At 31.2% G+C, this 22,496-nt stretch overlaps 1 protein-coding gene across 1 annotated transcript; it reads left to right on the top strand.

Annotated features, from left to right (window-relative positions):
- Positions 1-4,666: 4,666 nt before the first annotated feature.
- Positions 4,667-6,482, top strand: LOC101268000 (transcription factor bHLH61). Its single transcript, XM_004240856.5, has 4 exons — positions 4,667-4,994; positions 5,500-5,634; positions 5,732-5,905; positions 6,049-6,482. The coding sequence occupies exons 1-4, from the start codon at positions 4,914-4,916 to the stop codon at positions 6,136-6,138; spliced, it is 480 nt and encodes a 159-aa protein (XP_004240904.1). The 5' UTR covers positions 4,667-4,913; the 3' UTR covers positions 6,139-6,482.
- Positions 6,483-22,496: the final 16,014 nt, after the last annotated feature.

Genomic DNA, 22,496 nt, shown 5'->3' on the forward strand with positions numbered 1-22,496 from the left:
GCTTAGAAAATCCTACTTAAGTAAGAGTAACTCTCGTACCTTAGCCTATTTCAGTTCTTAAGGAAAGAAACGCACCAAAAAACCTTCTCAAAACAAGCCCAACTCATATGTGGCGTATCCTCATCTCTACCCTCTTACCACTAATCAAACTAAGTCCTACTAACAATTTTAGCTGATATGCAGCCAACTCAACCAGTTCAGTATCAACAACATGCATAACCTCAAATACCTTCTTTAACTCCTCAATAAAATTCTGAAAAAATCCTCATTCGTGCTCGAACCTGTGAAACTTAGAGGATTCATTCATAAGAACCGGCAGATCCTCAAAATGTCAGATACATCCTATCGATTTCCTCTCTGATGTCCAACCTGGTTGATCACAACTTGGCTGAACATTCGAATAGCCTCACAGAACTCAACATTGGTAACCTTTCCTTGGGGTTGCACTTTAGGTGCATTAAGTACTACTTTTTCTTGTGGTTCAACATCCCTCCTAGCCGAACGACCTCTCACTGCTCTTTGTGGAGGCATAATTAATTGAAACACGAGTAAAACTAATTAGAAGGGAAAATTTTAGAGATCAAACTCTAATGCACAAAATGAGTTCGAAAGAAGTGAGAAAATTTCCTAAGTGTTACACCTCTTAATTATAGATGTAGCACGCTTCACACAGTTAACTAGGACTTTACAGATATATATTTATAGAATCTATAGGAATCTTAAACTCTGTACTCTGGTACCAAGTTTATGACACCCCTAGCCTACAGCCAGGGTGGAACTGGCATTCGAGAACCATTATTGGCCCCAAGCAAACTCTTGGTCTGACTTCCTTATTAAGCGGAAGACTTTAAGAATAAAGAAAAGGAATTAAAATGCTTAACTACTTAAGTGTATCAAACTAAACTCATAATGTTTTGAAAATAAACATTTAACTTAGCCAAAGTGGCATCTAAAATCTTATCATAAGTCAATAACAAAATAATGACGAATGAACTAACATTTGACTGACAATGTATAAATCCTCTAAAAAGACTGAGATGAATGTTGATACAAACCCCCACGACAACTTAGTAAACTAATATAAAAGCAATAAAAAGGAGTCCCCTGTAATGCAATGAGGCTCACCAACTGATTCTGGAGTGCTCACTGGATCAATGATGTGCTATGTGCTGACATGATTACATGTGTCTGCATCATAAGACGATGCAAGCCAACTGACATCAATACATTGAATGTACGAATATGCAAGTTGAAATTCTAAAAACAACATAAGCTTGAAAAGAACCAGAAGAACTTACCTAGCTTAACTGGACTCAACATAACTAAACTAATTTCAATATATAAAGTAGTTTAAAACAAGTGCAATATAAAGAAAAGTTATTTAAAACATGAAGTCACTCTCGGTGTATGCAAAGATACATATAACTCTGAGATGTATTTTACAATACTAGTAATCTGTGTATATAAAAATACAATTACATCTGTGAGAGTTTCTCTAATCGACAACCATCACGTAATAACTATTGTGATGATATAACATTTTACTTAACGCTGTCAGGGCTAACCTATACCTTGCCATGAGTATAGAACCTGAACGACTAAGTGGATCCATTACTCTATGCTAAAAATCACTAAAGGAATCATCTAAAAAGTATGAACCTTTTCTACCCGTGCGGCTACATGGTTTATGGCGGCTTGGATTTTTCTAAACTCTCCCCAATATCGGTGCTCAATACTAGTCCTGTAATATATACTAGCTCTTTATGCTTAAAAACGTAACTTCATTATGCGATTTGAGATAATTGCTCAAAACTTAGCTTAAAGGTTATCTTGGAAATATCAGTTTCCTCTCTTGTTTAATTATGATAGCATTTACTTTTTTTTTTTATGAAAACTAGCTTTAAGACTCTTTGGAAATTTCAGTTTCCGTTCTTATATAAATGTGAAAATATTTTGAATTCTTTGGGAGTACATAGTCCCTATATACTTTTGAAGGAATGAACTTCAACTTTACTCTTTAATGAACTCAAAACTCAAGTCTTAAAATAATGTTTATCATTTGTGAAAGACTTTTGGAAGACTCTAAGAACTTCTCTTAACTTGGATCTTAGCTTCTCTTGACTTGACTCTTAACTAATCCTTGAACTGAACTATGGATTCAAGGATTGAAATTGTATAGGATAGATCTCATGATGTTTAAGAGTGATTTTAGATAGTTAATCATGAGAAACAATCAAGAAATCATTGATGGGAACATGCTCCGCGACGCTGAGATGAGTTAAAGTATTTGGTCGCAAAATAACTTTTGAGGCAGAACGGTTCGTGAATACTCCACGACGCGGGGGAGGATTTTCCAAATTGAGGAACAGGTCGGACCTGATACCCATTCCTTATCTGACTTTTTCCTTCTTCGTTTTCAAGACTCAATTCGCCTAAACTCAACTATTTTTCTCAAATTCTCTTTAAATTCAGGTACCCACAACATATACACAAGAATCTAACTAAAACAACTCTAATAATCAACTCTATAATATCAAGAAACTCTTCAATACCATCCCAATTCAAGAATGAAAGTAAATTCATGAACATACATCAAGAACATTTAAACTTACAAATTTTCGGACGAATTCATGTTAAATTAAAATTGTTTGGCGTGTGGGTGAACGAACTCAATGGTGTGTACAAAGATATACAAATAAAAGCATGATTCTAGCACAATATCGATGGTGTGATTCTGCATAGTTAAAATAGAATATTCTCAGATTTTTAGAATTATATAAGATATTAAATCATATTTGATGTGGTCAATAATTTTTTTGTTGTTAAGTCTAGCGAATCTTCCAGCAGCTGATTTGAAACCTCAGTTGAACGATATCTAATTCGAATTCAAGGGTGAGCTTCGTCATTCATGATTCAAGGAATTTATCTATATACATAGGGAGATCCACATGTATAGGTCGGCGAAAAAAATTATATATATATATAGAGAGAGAGAGACCGATAGAAATAGGAGTATAATAAAAAGTGCACCCTTAAATAACATAGAATTGCCCATAGTCAGTTGGTAGAGGTATTTAAAAAAAAATCAATTATACATTGCACACTAGATTGCATTATGAAATTACATATTTCATGAGAAATAATTTATGTACACCACCAAAATTCAAAATTCCTCCATAAATTATCACAGACTAACCAAACTACAGCCCTATACATAATATATATCTATATGATCACGAGATGTCACGATACTGCTAATAGTAGTGTGTACGGTAGAAAGGTAAAAAGCAAATTGATCATGCATTTAGGAATATTTTAAATAATATATTGATAGATATTTATTTTTCAAAAAAACAAAAAAAAAATAGTGATGGAGGAAGAAAGGCACGTGTAGAAAGAGAGGGAAAAAAAAAAGAGGACTGAGAAGTGAAGACAAAGGTGACGGCTGTAGTAAAGGGGGAACTCCAAATTCCCCGTGAAAACTATTTGGATTCATCCAAAATTTACAAAAATATAAACATCCATCTATAATTTTTTTTCCCTCCACTACTTTCCATATAATTAAACTATATATGCATGGATTATTACCATTTCATTGCTAGATGCTTCTTTCTAAATTTTAACTTCCACTAATTATTTGAGTGTACTATATATAGTAGTATTATATTATATTTTTATTGATTAGAAATTTTGAATTTTGACGTGTAAAATATAATATAGTTGAAAAAAAAGTCTTGTCCGTGGTAATTTCATTTTTCATATTTGACATGACCCTTAATAACATATAGCTGGCTAATATAGATTGATTGAAGAAGATATTTTTATGACATAGTTTTACTAGTGGAATTGCATAATCAAAACCAATATTACACACTCACTCTCATTTATGGGATTTATTCAACATAGTCCAAACGTGGGAATATTAATTTATGACATATTAGTCATAATACCATGAAACAAAAAGGTTTCGATGTACATTAATGTTAAAAAATTTAAGCTATATATATAAAACAAGGTATCCTAGCTAATTACTCTCTTCGATCTAATATAATTGATATTTTAGTTTTGGGCATAGGGACTAAAAAATGAAGTTTGACTAAAATATTTTTGTGGTAGGTTGACGTAGCTATCAACAAAATTTGTAGATGAATTAGGAATGTACCAAGGGTAAATTTGAGGAAAAAAAATTAAATACCTTGTTGATTTTGTAAAACATTATTAGTCTTTTGTTTTAGAAGCTTAACTTCAATATTTTGGACAAGGGATTGCATTATTGATTATTTCGATTATTGCACATTTAACTCCAGTAATGATAAATAATCCCCCAAATAACAATATTCAGTTACTTACGACAATTTACCGTACACTTAATATTATGTTATGCTTCACATGGATAAAATATAAGAGATATATTGGGTATATAAGTAAGCACACATCATATACTAGTATCGAGTATTAAAGTCGTTTGTGTTTAGACTCAGAACAGATAATATCATAACATAATTAAGAGTCACGTACGAAGTCTCACATCGGCAAAACATAAACAGACCTTATACACTAATGACATGTTTTAAATTTTAACGAGTTTATGTCCAAAAAAAGACAATATCACCCTTATTGAGAGAATTATAGCCTTTGTAATTGTAGGTTAATGTTTATTATTTTTGTCGTGAAGGATATTGAATAATTTATTTATGTGTTTCTTATCCAAAGGGCATCTTTTTTGATAATAATGTATGAGAATAAGAAATAAACTTGTGATGGGATGAGGTGTCATGGAAGCAAACAAATTAAAGAGGGGATATTGATATGAGAGAAGAGCTCCTCTCTTATTAGTTATTACATACTTTATTTAAAGAGACTTAGCTTTAGAGCTTGAGGAAGAGAAAAACATTAAATCTCACAACAATATAATGGTATCAAGGGAGCAGAAAAGAGCCTCAGTATTGCATGACAAATTGCAACTTCTTCGATCAATCACTAAATCTCATGCTGTAATTTTCTAATCCATTCTACTTATATGTAACCTTCTCTTCTCATTCTTCAACATTTTTTTTTGGGTATAGGGAAAAAGAATTATGAGATGGGGAATCAAACTCTAATTGATTAGGTGAAAGTTCAGACAGTCAATCAACTGAGATACAAAGATTTCTCTGATTCTTCAAAATTAATTTTTCATTGATTTTGTGTTTTTGTGGCAATCAATATACTCTTTTATCTGCTCCGCAACTCAAAGAGAGTAAAAAAGAGAATTAAACATGACATGACATGACATTTATTTGTTCTTAACTCTATATATGTAAACATTCATTTTGTTATACTTTTTTTAGTAGTATTAGATAAATTATTGATGAATATATATACAAGTAGAATATAACCAATTTTGAGGTTTCTAATTTTTTAATTTTGACCCTATGAATTGTAGATTTACATTGCCTCTTCTATTTGTTGCAATTCCCAAGTTCAAAGTGTGACTAATTAATTTGCATTTTCATGCAGCTTAGTGAAAGCTCAATCATTGTAGATGCATCAAAATATATTCAAGAACTCAAACACAAAGTGGAAAGGCTAAATCAAGACATAACTACTACTACCCCTCAAACTAATTCAAACAACAACACTTCTTCATGGCCAGTAAGTTTTTGACTCATCTCCTTTTCTTGACTCTCTAATACTTTTAAAACATTCAAAGGTGATCAATCGATCGATGATTCTGTATTTTGTTTTCCAGCAAATTGAAGTGGAAACCCTAGAAAAAGGTTTCTTAGTAAATGTATATTCAGAAAGAAGTTGCCCTGGTTTGCTTGTTTCCATATTACAAGTTCTTGAAGACCTTGGCCTTAACGTACTTGAAGCTAGGGTTTCTTGCACCGACACCTTTCGTTTACAAGCATTTGGTGGAGAGGTAATTATTCTTTCATCTACGATTACTAGTCAAATTTTTTCTTTTTATTACAAAAAAAAAAGTGTGTAAAAAATTCATTTCTTTCATGTGTGTTTGAAGAATATAATTAATGAGTTATATCCTGAAAAAAATGGTTCTTGTAGGATGAAGAAACCATGATTAATGCCCAAGTGGTGACAGAGGCAGTTTTTGAAGCTATTAAGAACTGGAGTGAAAGCAAAGAACAAGGCTAATTAATCAAATATATAATATAGTTTAATTAGCTATTATTAATTATTACTATATTCACTCTTTCGTTTTTCTCTTTAATTTTAACTTTCCCGATCATCTTCCTAGCTAGCTATGATAGTTATATTAATTATCGATAAGATTATTGGCTAGTTCATTAATATCAATATTAATGATCAAAGATCATTCATTTTGCCCAGGATTCTATTTTCATGTCACATGTGTAATTAAAATTTCAAAAAAAAAAAAACAAAAAAAACCGTAGCTACTCTTTAATTATTTATTGTGTGTATATACACTTTAAATTAGTTTGCTTCTTTTTTATATAAGTTGAATAATTTTATTCCTATTCTTTCAAGTAGTACTCCCTATGTCAGTTTATTCAAATTTAGTCTCCAGGAAAGTGGGAAAGGCATAGGCCTTCTAGCTACTTAATTATGTGTGTCTATTACAAGAACTTACCGTAATTAATTAAATTACTTAAAAGAGGCAGATTAATTTAAGCAGAATCAAACTTAATAAAAAAATATTTTTAATAATAAAAAAATAATTATGAGTTGAGGTTGTTGTCTGAGGTACATTAAAAGACAATTTGAAGTGTGTGATGCGTTTATGTGATTTAGACACTTGCTGGTGTTTGTGTTTGTTATATATAATAATTTATAAGATTCTAAATGAAAAATAAAAAAAAATAAAATATATATATATATATATATATATATATATATATATATATATATATATATATATATATATATTAAAAAAACAGATATTCAAAAATAATAAATGCTGTCTATTTTACCAACTTTCTGCTGACAACATTTGTTTGAGAAACGCAAAATCTACATTTTATCAAGTACAGTTGGGCCATTCTTGACAGCCTAATATATACCTGTGATAAATGCCAAAAGGTAATCTTTTGCATTTCAGAAAAATGGAACCCTAAGTAAGAAATATGGTTTTTTGTGCAACATTTTTTGCTTCAATTATTGATGCTCATTCATATTCATTTTCCTCCTCGTGATACATACTAGCTAGGCAACAATAATAGTACTAGATTATATTATTAACCTTGTGTTACGTACACTAGATTATCGGTACTTGGTATCATACGATATATGCAATACTATATTATTAATCATGTATTACGGTAAATTTATCCAGAATTGGTACTTGGTATCATATGATATACATAAGTTCTCCATATCGAAGATCATATACTTCTTTACATTGCTTGATTTTTCTATATCTTTTTGTCAAAAATGAATAAAAAGGTATGTATCCTATCATTGAAGTATGACGCACATATATGTATATATGCTTAGTTATTATATCATCACAATGATGAGCATTAGAATTAAAACTTATCAATTGAGATCAAGGCCAAAATGCTAAACATGCTTGAATTAAGAATGAGCAATAAAAGGAGTTCTATTTTTTGTTAAATCCTTTCACTAAATTAAATGTTTGATATTGTTATGATCAAGGACAAGTTGGCATGTGCGAACATGATATGATAGTAGTTAAGCTACCTATAATATTATTGTAAATTATTATTTTTTATATTATTAAGTTATTGGAAGGATGTATTATATAAACGGTTAAGTTTTCTAAAAATGTAGAATATATAATCTTGAAAATAATGACTTGTTAGGCGGTAAAAATGACCTAATCGTTTGAAAACTCTTTACATTTACGATGAGTATATAATTTAAACTTAGTAAATATAGTCAAACATGAATTTGTAGGGGTAGAAAGGAGAAATATGGAAGTATTAGCCCTTTTATTATATCATTCCTATCTTTTTCATTCAAACATGAAACACACTCAATTAGCATCATCACCCTTTCCTTCTCCTCCTTTATTGGGGGTGAAGTGGAGACTTCTTTCAATAATTGTATGCGTCCCCTTATTTAAATTGATAATTGAATTTCTTCAACCTATTCATCTCTAATGTCTTAATGTGTGCACTCAATTTTAGTTCATATCTTCCTATACTATTAAACTCCATTAGTAGTACAATACATATGTCTGTATACAAGGTGAATATGAATGTATATACATCTATGATATATAGTTATACATCACCTGTACCAAATTATATACTATTTATGTAACACCGATAAGTTTTTCTAAAAGGTAGGGGAGTGAGGCGAGGCGTTCTATGCCTTACAGGACAAGGTGTAAGCTCCGAGACACGGAGTGTAAGTCTCACGGGTCTATTAGGGTAGTTTCATGTATATTCATTTTTATAATTTTATTAGTAAGAAAATTAGCAAAAGTAAGACTTTCAATTGATTTTACAAATAAATTTTAATAAATAATTAATATATAGAAAAGATGTTTTGATTTTTATTTGAGATAGACATTAATAACCAATAATGAATAAAAAGATAGTGTACTTACTATTTATCATTACACCTAATAATAAAAAAATATGATTTAAAACAAAACAGGTTCAAAAACAAAACACAAATTATCTCCTTAGGTGTACGATTTTACGCTCAGGGCTTACGCCCAAATTGTAAGAATTGCACCATATCATTTTACGTCTTTAATTTGTGTCCCGAAGTATTTTTGATACGCCCTGCTCCGAGACTCACCTCAAAAATGTTTTTGAAAACACTGGTATCGATACATTATTATATATACATTTTACCATTTTATTGAGTTTTTTTTGTCACCTCTATAATTACGTAAGAACTCCTACTTTCAAACATGTTGGTATAGCAAGAGTTAATGGAAAATGGAGGGAAGACGAAAAGATGAATTAGAAAAGATTCTCTTATGCTTTAAGAAAAGATATTTCTCCTCTTTGGTGGTGGAAAGAAAAATATAAGTGTTTAAATAGAGAAACACTTCAATTAGTTGTTAAAAGGTTTGTATAGAGGGACCCCTCTCACGTCGTCGTCGGCACTCGCTCGCACTATAAAAAACTTTGAATTACATGAGGATTTTCCTGGGATATGTATGAAAATTCGCAAGAAATTTATTTTCCTGCAAATTTTCGTACCGATTCCCAGAAAAATCCCCATGTAATTCATAGTTTTCTTGTAGTGTCGGCTTCGAAAAGTGATAGAGAGATTATTTTCTCGACAAAAATTTTGTTTTAAGTATTAGTTATTTATTTATTTAATTAATTTAAGTAAATGGAGCACTTTAATTATTTAGTTAATTAACTGAAACATTTCAACCCGATTCGGATCCGCGTTACCCATTTTATTTAGATATTTTTTCGATATATTTGAATTTTGCGCCATTGGAGATGATTGTTCTAATTGCAACTTTCAGGAACAACCATGACCGTTTGAAAGGTTGCAGACTTACATGAATGGTCGTGTGTGGATTCTGAAAGGTTGAAAACTTTCGAAACCAGTTCCTCTTGGCTATAAATACCAGTAACTGTTCAGAATTTCTTCTTCTTCTTTTCACAATTTTTTTTCGTCTACTTTACTATTGTTGAGTGGCTCGTTAACACCAGAGTCTTGGGCATCAATACACTAGTAATTGACATCATTCTATCCTGGGAGGACATATTCCTAAATAAACCTTGGATACTAGAGGGGAATAATTTTCTTAAGGAGAATTGTTCATTCAGTGGACTTGATCTTCTTTCCATTCTGATTTTACAGATTTTAGTTTTTACTAATTGATTTTTTTCTTCGCTGGTTCTTTTAAACTTTGGGTAACTTCGTATTTCTGCAAAGTTTCTTGTAATCAGTAGTACTGTTTTAAATACAGATTGACTAACAATCTTAAGAAAATTAATTTTTTTTTAATATGTAATTTTGGTGGAGACAAAAACTTGCAATTTAAGTTATTTCTTATTGAACCATTTGTATCAATTTTTGTTTATTACAGATTCTGGATTTGATTCTGAAATGGCAAATGATAATTTTACGGTGGTTATTGTTGCACCAACCTAAACTGTTGTACCACCAGTAGAGAAACTAAGAAGATTCTCTCGTGTGAATGTCAAAGGATGGAAGCAGTGGATATTTTTCTGACTTGCCACTCTTGGTCTGAGAAATTTGCCAATGAAGAAACCCAGTCTATGATGTTAATATATCAGACAGAGAAAATGTTTTGATTATTGATGCATGGAAACAAGTAGACTTTCTATGTAAGGGCTACATTCGAAGTGCTTTAGAGGATGACTTATGTAACGGCTATAGTGCAATGACAACTTTGAAAGAATTGTGGAATGCACTTGAGAAGAAATATAAGATACAAGATGCATGCTTGAATAAGTTTGTGGTCACAAAAATTTTAGACTATAAAATGTCGGATGGTGAAATTATTGGATCACAAATGCAGGAACTTCAACTTATTTTCCATGATATGATTGTTGAGGATAGGTAGTAAATGAAGTTTTTCACGTGGCTGCAATAATCGAGAAGTTACCTCCTTTTTGGAACAACTTTAAAAATTATTTAAGCAGAAACGCAAGGAAATGAAGCTTGAAGATCTTGTGATTCGACTCAAGATCGAGGAAAACAAAAAGATCGTCGGAAAGAAGTCATGTGGGAATTCAACAATAATTGAAGTTAATATTATTGAAGAAGCTCATACCAAAGTAAAGAAGAGATCGAAGTTCAACAGACAGAAGTCAAAACAAGCCAAGAAGAAATTCAGGGGCAACTGTTACAACTATGACAAGGCTAGTCATATGTTTTCTGAATGTCGTGCTCCTTGTAAAGACAATGACAAAGGCAAAAGTCAAGAAAACATCGTGGAAGAGAAGAAAGATGTAGATGACCTCTGTGCAATCTCAGAGTGCAACCTTGGAAATTTCAAGGAGTGGTTTCTCGACTAGAGTGCCGCCACTCGACATATTTGCTCTGCAAAAGAAGCCTTTGCAACGTATACTCTTGCTGATTTTAATGAAGATTTGTTCATGGAGAACACAACAAGAACAAGGATTTCAGGAACTGGAAAATTAATGTTGAAATTGACATCCGGCTAGGTGTTGACTTTGAACAACGTTCTACACATTCCTACTATTAAGAATAATTAGTTTCTATTGCACTGCTCGTTAAGAATGGGCTAAAGTGTGACCTGGTTAGTGACAAAGATGTAATAAGTGAGAATGAGATGTTCTTAGGAAATGACTACCTTACTTAGGGCCTCTTCAAACTGAATGTAATGGTTGTTGACATTATTAGTTAGAATTCTGTTTATGTTTACTTATTGGAGTCAAATGATTTATGGCATGCCCGTTTGAGATATGTAAAAGCCTTGTGGAAAATTGATTACATTAGAAGTATTTTCCTATTTAAAATGTGATAAATCAAAATGTGAAATTTGAGTGGAAAGTAAGATTGTTAAATATCCATATAATGTCTGTCGATAGGAATTCAAAATTTTTTAGACTTAATTCACTCAAATATATGCAATATGGAGTCAATACCATCTCTTGGTGGGAAAAAATCTTTTATAACTTTTATTTACGATTGCACTCGATTTTGCTATGTATATTTCACTTAATGGTAACGGTGAAAAAATTGATGTATTTAGGCAATACAAAAATTAAGTAAAAAATTAATTAAATCTAAAGATAAAAATGATTCAGAGTGATAGGGGTGAAGAATATGAATCTCTTTTTTTTGCAAAGAAATGTTTGGAATATGATATTATTCATCAAACTACTGCATGCATACACCACAATCAAATGGTTTGGCAAAATGGAAGAATAGAACATTAAAGGAAATGATGAATGCCTTAATAATCAGTTTTGGTTCACCGCAAAACCTGTGGGGGAAGCCATCCTTACGGCTAACAAGATACTCAATAGGGTACCTCATAACAAAACACAATTGATTCTATATGAATTATGGAAAGAAATAAAACTCAACTTGAAATATTTCAAAGTGTGAGGGTATCTATCCAAGATAGAGGTTCTTTTACCTAGGAGGGTGAAAATCGGATCCAAAACAATGGATTATATATTTATTGGATATGTTGTGAACAATAAGGCCTATCGGTTTTTGATGAACAAATATGATAATCCTAAAATAGATATAAGTATGGTAATTGAGTCAGATAAAGTTGAGTCATTTGAACACATTTATCCATGTAAAACTGAATGTGAGTCAATAAGTGCAAGACCTAAATGACAATGGGAAGAATAAACGAAAAATACACTACGTAATGAGGATCCTAGGCGTAATAATTGCCAATGAAAATACACTTCTTTTGGACCAGATTATGTGAAATTCTTACTTGTAAATGAGCCTCAACATTTAAACACGCTATGTCTTTGTCTAAGTCAATTTATTGGAAAGAATCAATCAACAGTGAGATCGAAACAATTTAAGTAACCATACTTGGGAATTGGCTGATTTGTCTTCAAGAAATAAACCTTTAGGATCAAAGTGGATCTTTAAAACAAAAATGGAAAGAAAGGTCTGGACTACTTTGATACATAATCCCCGGTAACAAGGATAACATCAATTAGGATGTTAATAGTATTAGCAGCAGTGCATAATCTTAAAATCAACTAAATGGATGTAGAGACAATCTTCTTAAACGGAGAATTGGAGGAAGACGCCTAAAAAGTTTGTGGTTCCTGGTAAAGAACAGATACTGTGCAGGCTTGTGAAGTCACTTAATGGGTTCAAGCAAGCATCCAAATAATCACATACTAAATTTAACAATACAATGTTGGAAAATGTATTCAAAATTAACAAATGTGATAAGTGTATGTACATTGAAAACGTTCCAAATTAGAAATCCATTATTTGACGATATAAATGCTACTAAGTTCATGTTGTCCAACAAGTCTGATATAAAGGATTTAGGAGCTTCTGATTTGATCTTAGGGATCAGGATTCTTAAAACTCCTTAGGGACTAGAATTATCTCAATTTTATTATATTGAAAGAGTATTGGATAAGTTCAAGTACTTAAATTTCAATGTTGTCGAAACTCAAATTGATTTAAGCTTTACATTTCAAAAGAATGAAGGTGAAAGTGACTCTCAATTGGAATATGCCAGAGTGTTGGAAAGTTTGATCTATATTTTCAATTGTACATGACTAAATATAGCATGTGATATTAGAAAATTGAGTCGGTTCACTAGTATTCCTAATCAAACTCACTGGATGGCAATGAAATATGTGTTAGGGTATCTGAAACATACATAATACTATGTTTTGCATTATGATAAATATTCCGGTGTTATTGAAGGATATAGTGATGGAAATTGAATCACCGGGTCAAATGAAGTAAAATCTACAAGTGGTTATGTGTTTACACTTGGTGGAGGAGCAATCTCTTGGAAATCATCCAAACAGACATGTATCACGCACTCAACAATGGAATCTGAATTTATTTCTTTAGATAAGGCCGGTGAAGAAGTTGAATGAATTTAGATTTCTTAGAGGATATTTCATTATAGCCCAAACATGTGGGACCTATTTGCATACATTGTGATAGTCAAACAACAATAGATAGGTTAGAGAGCGTCATGTACAATAGAAAGTCTTGTCATATATGATGGAGACATAACACCGTAAGACAACTACTCTCTAGTGAAATTTTAACAATTGACTATATGAAGTCAAGCAATAATGTGTCAGATCCACTAACGAAAGGTCTAGTAAGAGAGGCAATTGAACGATCATCTAAGGGAATGTGTTCACGGCTTATGACAAGTCATAATGGCGGTAACTCTATCTAGCAGACTAGAGATTCCAAGAGCTAGATTCAAGGAGAAAAACAAAGTTGTGACTGATGGTTCGACATTGTCAATCAACTCAATCCATTATCATAATAAAGATAATGTTCAGAAATGGTGTTAAAAAAGTTAATAAAGCTTAATGTTTTTAATGATTTACTAAGTTTGGGAGGTTTGACCAAATAGTTTATCTACGAGATGACACGTTTGAAATCACGTATGTGAGTATGAAGTCTAAGCCACTCCAAATAAAAATTTTTATCAAAATTCTATTCTCTATACACTCATGAAACCAAGAGGTGTTCATGTTGAAACAAACACAACTGTAAAAATCACAAATGTGTCTTTTTTCCCTCAAATTTCTCTCATCCTTCTCTTCAACTTCAAAGCAGCTCTTTTAGTAATTTGTTGCTCATCGCTGCTGTCGTTCAACTTCACCACAACTAGGATTCTGATTCTTGTAGGTTCATCTTTAGATTCTTGACTTTGTGTTTTTGAATTCAAATTTTTTTATTTAAGTATAAAAATAGAAGAGGAATTTGTGTTTTTGAATTGAAAATTTGTGATTTAGGTTTAATATAAGAGGACTTTGAGTTTTTAAGTAAAAAAATGGTAATTTAGGTTAAAAAATTACAAATTGTTGTTTTCCTTTTCAGTTATACCATGTCTGAAGTTAGCTGTGATTCTATTAGTAATTTGGTGAAAAATTGTTATTGTAGTGAAGGTGTTCATTGTTTCACTTCAAAGACTTTATTGAACCCCGAAAGAAAATTTTACAAGTGTCCTAAACCTAAGGTATGTTTATTGAAGTTTCAATTCCTATGATTTAGTAATTATCATCTAAAGTATTTCTGATTTGTTGTTGAGCAGGGTGAAAATTGTGATTTTTGAGTGTGGGATGAATAATTCAGACAATATTTTGATCCAAATTAATGGTTTAAAAGTTGAATTCAAAGTGAATACTTTGAAAATGGATATTTTGATAGACTCATTGAATGTGGTTAGGATTGAAATAAACGACTTGAAGGAAAAATTTGAAGGCTTTGGAGACTAATTACTACAGTGAGGTAAACATATCAAGGACGTTAGAAGAAAAAATGTTTAAGACAATGATGTGGTGTATTCTTTTATTTACCGTGTTTGCTGGATTTGTCGTTACAAATTTCAAGTTATATAAAGAGAAAAGACATAAAGACACCATCGATGTTGACCCTTATTTGCATAAAGACACCTTAACTTTCAAAGTGTCTTTATCACCCCACAAAATTATTTAATACCTTTATAAATGGGCCATTTTGATCCATTCCCTAGTCTGGGTTGTTACCACACACATAACGGGCGTCAGGCAGTATATTCACTGCCATGGACCAATTTAAAAGCGCCATGTGTCATTATTTTTTTTATTATAAATTATTTAATTAATTTATGTCATCTTCCCCAAATTTAAACCAAAATAATCTAATTCCACCTGCATAGCTTTCACCTCGATCAAGTTCAATACGAACATATTAAATCAATGTTCATTCATTCCTAATGCAAAAAAAAAACAATTAATCCAAATTCAGAATTACCTTGGCAGGAACCATTAACATTACACTACATATGAAACTACCAAACGATGGAAATTATCATATTACTGCCTTGCTACCAAATAAAGGAGTATAATACTCTCAAAATTTAACAATCAAAGCCCAAAAATTAGGAAAAAGATTATGACATAAAAAGATTCATCAAGTATCTTGACCTTAGATTATGACATAAAAAAATTCATCAACCGGAGTACGTCATAAGAACAGTACTTTACACCAAATCTCATGATTTTGAAGGCGGACATTCAGATTCCTTTATACCCCCACAATATTTTTTTTATACATTCTCAATTATTGAAAAAAACAATTTAAGTCCTACAAAACTCTAATATATATCATTTGACAGGTAAAAAAGAATATTAATGGAAATTTCTTGAAGGTACATGCCAAAATGAGATGAAAAGGAAAGGAGAAAGAAGACTTTTCTTCAAGAATAGGGTCAGGTTGAATTATATCATAGGAGTAAGCAACACGGAACACTACATAGATGAGGGAACGGGTCAAAATGACCTATTTACAAAGATATTAAATAGTTTGGTGGGGTGATAGGACACTTTGAAAGTTAAGGTATCTATATGCAAATACGGGACAACATCGATGGTGTCTTTATGTCTTCTCTTATATAAATAAATTGTTTATGATATTCTATATTTTATTTTGTAATGGTTTGAAAATGATGGTACTTTTTTCTCCAAGCTGATTGAGGTTCATGGTGACTATTTTGTGGATGCTTGAATGAATTTTGATCATCAAATATAATATATTAATATATATGACTACATGTTGAATTACAACATCATATCATAACATATTCAATGTAGTTACATTTATCTAGTAATATAATTATATTAAGTATTTGTGCTTGTACAGATTTAAAAAGTCAAAAAAAAAATTCTAACATGGATTAAAAAATACATCTACTTAAATATGATATATAACATAAAAGAAGACTATATAATACAAAAATTATTTTTAAATTTCGAAAATAATATGCATATTCAGTAATCCTCTACTTATTCGAGTGAACCTCACAATGGTGGAATCACTCTTCTCGTCGTTCTTGTATTGTTGCTCTAGAGAAGGTAATCTATTCCAATTTACCTAGTTTTTATCGTGTTTTGCGTTCTATTCTCTGCACCATGGCTAAATTTATTGTAGTTTCTTTTTAGTGTTCGTAAGTCTTATTACGATTCGTGCTTGGTTTGTTCATATGGAACTTTGTGGTTGACTTATTATCCATCTAATATGTTTACAATAACTAATTTCTTTGTTTATCCTTTAGAATGCCTCTCTTAAAAATTTCGTAGGTGTTTGAAACATGTTTCTTTTGTTGATTCATATGTATCTCAGCTACAGCTGTTAAAATGGATTGGCCCATCCCAACCCTAACAGGTTAGAAAGTTAAATGGGTTGGCATGGGCTGACCCTTTTAATTGAAGTACTTATAAAATAGTAGCCCAATCCAGACTTAAGCGGGTTGGCCCTTCAACTAAGCAACGGACAATATTTTCCTCTTGAAAAAATACGAAAGTTGATGAATTAAACATATTTCAGTGTATATTTACAAAACAAATACATAATAATCAAGATACAACATTCATAAGTTTCATCGGAGCAAAAAACATTACATGATCACTATTTACATAAACATGACAATAAAGGAGAAGTGAAAAATTAGGCATAAAATAAAAGTAAAAGAGGTCAAAGATTCATAGTTATAATGGAGTAATGGACTTGGGCTAATACAACATTTTAGTGGGCTAATGACCCTAAAATATTAAAGATATGTAAAAAATATATTCTTAATTTATATTAATATTCTAAAAATAATTATTCACAAAATGTTAACAAGTAAAACACTACTTAAAAAAATATTATAAATATTTTTAAAATTCTAGCCTGCGAGCTAGCCTCCGAGGCCAACGGGCCAAATGAGGTTGGGCTAAAAAGCCTCATTTCTAAATGGGCTTAAAAATTGAGCTCAAACCAATTTAATTTAAACGTTGAATCGGACCGATCTAGCGGGTCACCCATTTTGACAGCTCTAGTCTCAGCGCTAGGAGTATTTGCTTATAAGCTTTTAAATAAGTTTTAAGGGTTTAAGTTCAAGTTCATTATCTAGATTAATTTCTTACATTTATTACATGACTAAATGTTGTTATAGTTTGTGTTTCCTCATCTTAGCGTGATTGTTGTTTTTATTTTTATGTCTTTTAGTACCAGCTTACTATTATTGTTCAAACACAAGGTCTGATTCACTGTAATGCATTTAGGAGTCAAATTAGTCTTGTTGGTATGTAATCTTTATATTAGACTGGGCATGCCGGTGTACTTACAAAAAATCTGAGTCTTCCTAGTTTCTTAAGGGATCGATATATCCTTGGATAATGTAGGAAGGAAACTGATCCAAATGGAACGGATAGTAAGGCTAGTTTTAACTAGTTTAGGATTGAAGAGTTGTTTTCTTACCGTAGATGAATATAATAGGATAGAACTCTTATATTGATGTTTTCCTTTTATGTGTAGAATAAAGACTGTTGGTGTTTATTAAAATCTTAGGGCCCGTTTGGATGGGCTTAATAAAAGCAGCTTTAAAAAAATACTTTTAAAAGTGCTGAAACTTATTTTTAAAAGAAGCAGTTATGCGTTTGGATAAAAGTGCTGAAGTTGTTATGTCAAACGTGAAAAGGGAAAAATGGAAGAAAGAAATGTTAGGGTTATATGGGTAATTTGGAGATTGTATAAAAATATTAAGCACAAAAAGATAAAAATGTGGTCAACTTAAAACAGCTTATAAGCTAAAAAAAAAAAGCACCCCTACCCCAGCTTTTAACTTTTGGCTTAAATTAAGTTTTTTTTAACTTAAAATAAGCTGTTTTGAGTATTGCCAAACAGCTAAATAAGTCAAAAACCAGTTTTTAAGTCAGTTTGACCAGCTTTTAAGCTGAGCCAAACAGGCTCTTAGTAGTGTAGAAGAGTACTGAGGATAGTTTCTGCATTTGTTTCATAGAGTTGTTATATTAATGTTGATACATTTATGTCCACTGCTTGGTCGATACTTTGGTTCACAAAAATATTTTTACTTCTACGCTGGAATGGATCTGTATATCTTTGAAGAATGTTGGAATGAAACTGATCTAAGTGGAATTGATATTGAGTATTTCGTAAGATTATAAACCTGTATGATTAAGAACGATTGTTAACTCTGTTACGTTGAAGTTTGGGGATAACAAGCCTTTTAAAATGGACTGTTTCATCTGTATGTTTTTTGAAATTTCAGAGCTCATCCACAATTCAATAGCCACTAGAATTTGAAAAGTGCAGGCGTGTCTATTAATTTTTAGAAGATAATTGATTTGCTAATTTTATATTTTCCTGAGATAATTATTTATTTAGAATCTCTATTATATTCTTCGCAAATGGCAAGGGAAAGCAACAAAATTAGCTTTTAAAGATAGTTCAACTCGTACTGCAAAGATGGAGGAGAATATTTTTTCCCTTAGTTTTGTTGCAAGAGAAGAGATGAACTCATCTATTAGTGCATGTAGTTATATTTCTTCATTTCAATACAATTCTGTTCGTTACAATAGTGCTTTATTGAGTGCTTAACTCAGTGAATTTTTTTAACTTTTCACTTAGAAAATTGCAAGATATTGAAGGACCTTGATTCAAAGTTCTTAACATACAAGAGGTGTGAAATCAAAAGTGAATATATCTAGAGTTGTCGAAATGGGCTTAGCCCGCAAGGTTAGCGCAACCTAGCCTTTTAATTAAATGGATTGGGCTCAAATAGTTTAGTTCAACCTCATTTGGCCCACTAGCCTCGTAGGGCCAATCCGCAAGCCTCGGAGCCCATCCCACAGGATAGAATTTCAAAAATATTTATTATATTTATTTTAAGTAGTATTTCACTTGTTAAAATTTTGTGAATAAATATTTTTAAAATATCAACACAAAATCAAGACTATACTTTTTATATTTAGGGTCATTAGCCCACTAAAATTTCGTATTAGCCCAAGTTCATTACTCCATTATAACTACAACTCTTTAACCTCTTTTACTTTTAATTTTTTGCCTAATTTTTCTCTTCTCCTTTATTTTCATGTTTATGAAAATAGTGATTATGTAATATTTTTTGCTCGGATGAAACTTATGAATGTTGTATCTTGGGTATTATGTATTTGTTTTGTAAATATTCACTTATGAATGTTGTATCTTGGGTATTATGTATTTATTTTGTAAATATTCACTGAAGCATGTGTAATTCATCAACTTTCGTATTCTTTCTAAGAGGAAAATATTGTCCATTTTTTAGTTAGAGGGTCAACCGGTCCCAATCTGTGTCCCTCTTAGGGCTGGGTTGGGTTGCTTTTTCATAGGCCCTTTAATTAAAAGGGTCAGCCCATCCCAATCCATTTAACTCTCTAACTCGTTAGAATTGGGCTAGGTTGGGTCAACCTATTTTTACAGCTCTAAGTATAACCTTTGCATATTATCTTGTAATAAGGAATTAGGTGGTTTTCCCAGTTGCAATTGTTGTACCTGATGAAAAAAATAAAGTAAAATGTGTTTCGACAATCAAGTGTTGCAAGCCGAAAACATCTACTTCAACATTTGCTGTAATTTATGAACAATTGATCGTTCCTCGCTTGGTTGGCTTCTCAATAAATCATTAGGTATGTATCTGACCATGTTATAGATTGGACCATCACCAGTATTTCATCTAATTTGTCCAGTTAAATTTTTTGTACTTGCATAAAAGAACATTCTCATCAAGTAATCGGCAACAAGATTTTGAAGTTGCCGAAAAAGTATAACTGAGTATTCGAAGAGTATAGTTGAAAATCCTAAAATTAATTTTTCACTTTTAAAACCATAAATTGATCATCTTTTAAAAGAAAGTACGTAACACAACACCTTTCTCGACTTTTGAAGATTGCCTCAGACAGTTAAAAGGCAATGAAGCCCAACCTCACCTATCATGGATCTGTAGTAGTTTATGTTTAGTAATTGTAAGTCTTATTATGATTCGTGCTTGGTTTTGTTCATATGAAATTTAGTGGTTGACTCATTAGCCACCTAATATTATTTCCAATAGCTATTTTTTTTGTTTATCCTTTAAGAATGTCTCTATTCAAAAAATCTTATAGGTGCTCGAAACATGTTTCTTTTGTTAATTCATTTGTGTCTTAACGATCGGAGTACTTGTTTATAAGTCTTTGTATAAGTTTTAAGGGCTTGAGTTCATTATCTACATTCATTTCTTACATTTTGTTATTACTTATTCCAGAGTTTTTCATGGCTAAATGTTGCTATAGTTCGTGTTTCCTTGTCCTAGCGTGTTTGTTGTTTCAGATTTTTATGTCTTTTAGTTCCATCTTACTAATGATGTTAAAACACAAGGTCTAACTGTTTTGTTTAGTATTTTAGTTTCGAGTATTGATAACTCATCTCGATGTTTGAAAATTCTTCTTGATTCTCCTATGTTGTATAAGTTTGTTTAGTTATAGTCGCTACTTTTATATTTGAAATCATTCGTACTTGTTTGGTTTGAGTTCTGATTGCTGTAATTACAGTTTTCTCCCATCCCGAGTCTCCTTTCTTTTGGTTGGAAATATGTGAGGTCTTTAATTTGTAATGATCTCATTTGAACCTAGATTAATAGCTAAGATCAATATGTCCCTCTGGAGAGTCTAGTCATCTGATCATTAATATTTTCTAGTCTAAACAATTATTCCCTCTTACTTGGATACTTGATTAAATGTTCGAGTTCTGATATTCACGGTTTGTTTATTTTAATTAAGTGTCACTATGATCATAGGTACATGATCATGTGTGGATTCACTATAATGTTCCATTAGTTTATTTTCTTGATTTAGGATTCTTTACATATCTATACCAACTTCTGAATCATAAACTGAAGTTGTGATTATCTCTCATCTCATGTTTGTCACCCCTTCACTAAAAATAAAAAAGATAGAAGAAATTTGTACTTCTAGGTAGAATATTCTATTCTCATTTTTCTATTTTTATAAAGAGTCAAAAAATTTTCTTTATTGAACCAATATGCTGATTGCGATATATAAATTCTCATTATGATGATGATAATTCGGGAATTTGCAAAATTTTAAAGTTTTAGAAATTTAAATCGGTAAGAAGAAATTGTTATCCTCATTGCTCGACGCAGTAGGATCCAACATTAAACTCATTATTTGGCAAGGGAATCCTACAGTAAGATTTTATGGATTTCATCACCTAACATATTCAGATAGCTTCCATTTAAATATTTTTCTATATATAAAGTTCTTCTGTTTGTGCATGTTTTTTTACAGAATCTCTTTTTAATAGGTTGAACTTCGTCATCATCAAAATTCCAAAGAAACAATGGATAATTCATTATTTTGCAAGAACCGTAAGATTTCTATGGATTTCATCACCTAGCATATTCATATAGATTCCATTTAGACCTCTTTCTATATATAAAGTTCTTATATTTGTATATGTTATTTACAGAATCTCTTTTTGACAGGCTGAACTTCGTAATCGTCAAAATTTCAAAGAAACAATAGATAATGCATTCAGGCTAGTGTTCAAAAAACAGAATTCTTGTCTACTTAGATGTTTTGCTAGAATAGTGATAGTAAGGCCTCCAAACTCCGGCTCAACTCATGCGTTAATTCTTGAAAAGGTATTTTACATTTAGCATTAACACCAAAATTGAATTATGAACTTTTAAATGTGAAAGAGGCTGGAAGAATGTTTACCATAAATTTGACACCTATTTAACATAACATATGTTAATTTTAGTTGAACATGTGATAATTGCCTATTTGAAATCTAGGTGTATTTATATATGTTATACGAGGTGCTGGCAGCTTCCATTTTTCTTATATTGTTAAACTTCATGTTGGAGTAGTGATTTTCTTCATTTGTTGTCATCTAGTTAAAAAAAATTGAGACTGAAATTGATGTTAGGAGTTTTGTATGTTGTCTAGATTAACCAATAATTTACATAAATTATTTTCATCCAATTCAGGTCATTCTACTGAAAAGCAACTTGATCGCATATTTGATTTAGTATGGTTAGGCTTTCATAT

The sequence above is a fragment of the Solanum lycopersicum genome, chromosome 6 (genome assembly GCF_036512215.1).
Source record: "Solanum lycopersicum chromosome 6, SLM_r2.1".
NCBI classification, from domain to species: domain Eukaryota; kingdom Viridiplantae; phylum Streptophyta; class Magnoliopsida; order Solanales; family Solanaceae; genus Solanum; species Solanum lycopersicum.

Excerpts from the sequence above, each read along its gene's own strand:
- LOC101268000 (XM_004240856.5), top strand. The coding sequence starts at position 4,914 with ATGGTATCAAGGGAGCAGAAAAGAGCCTCAGTATTGCATGACAAATTG. Across the intron at positions 4,995-5,499 it reads CAATCACTAAATCTCATGCT|CTTAGTGAAAGCTCAATCAT; the intron begins GTAATTTTCTAA and ends ATTTTCATGCAG. Across the intron at positions 5,906-6,048 it reads TACAAGCATTTGGTGGAGAG|GATGAAGAAACCATGATTAA; the intron begins GTAATTATTCTT and ends TGGTTCTTGTAG.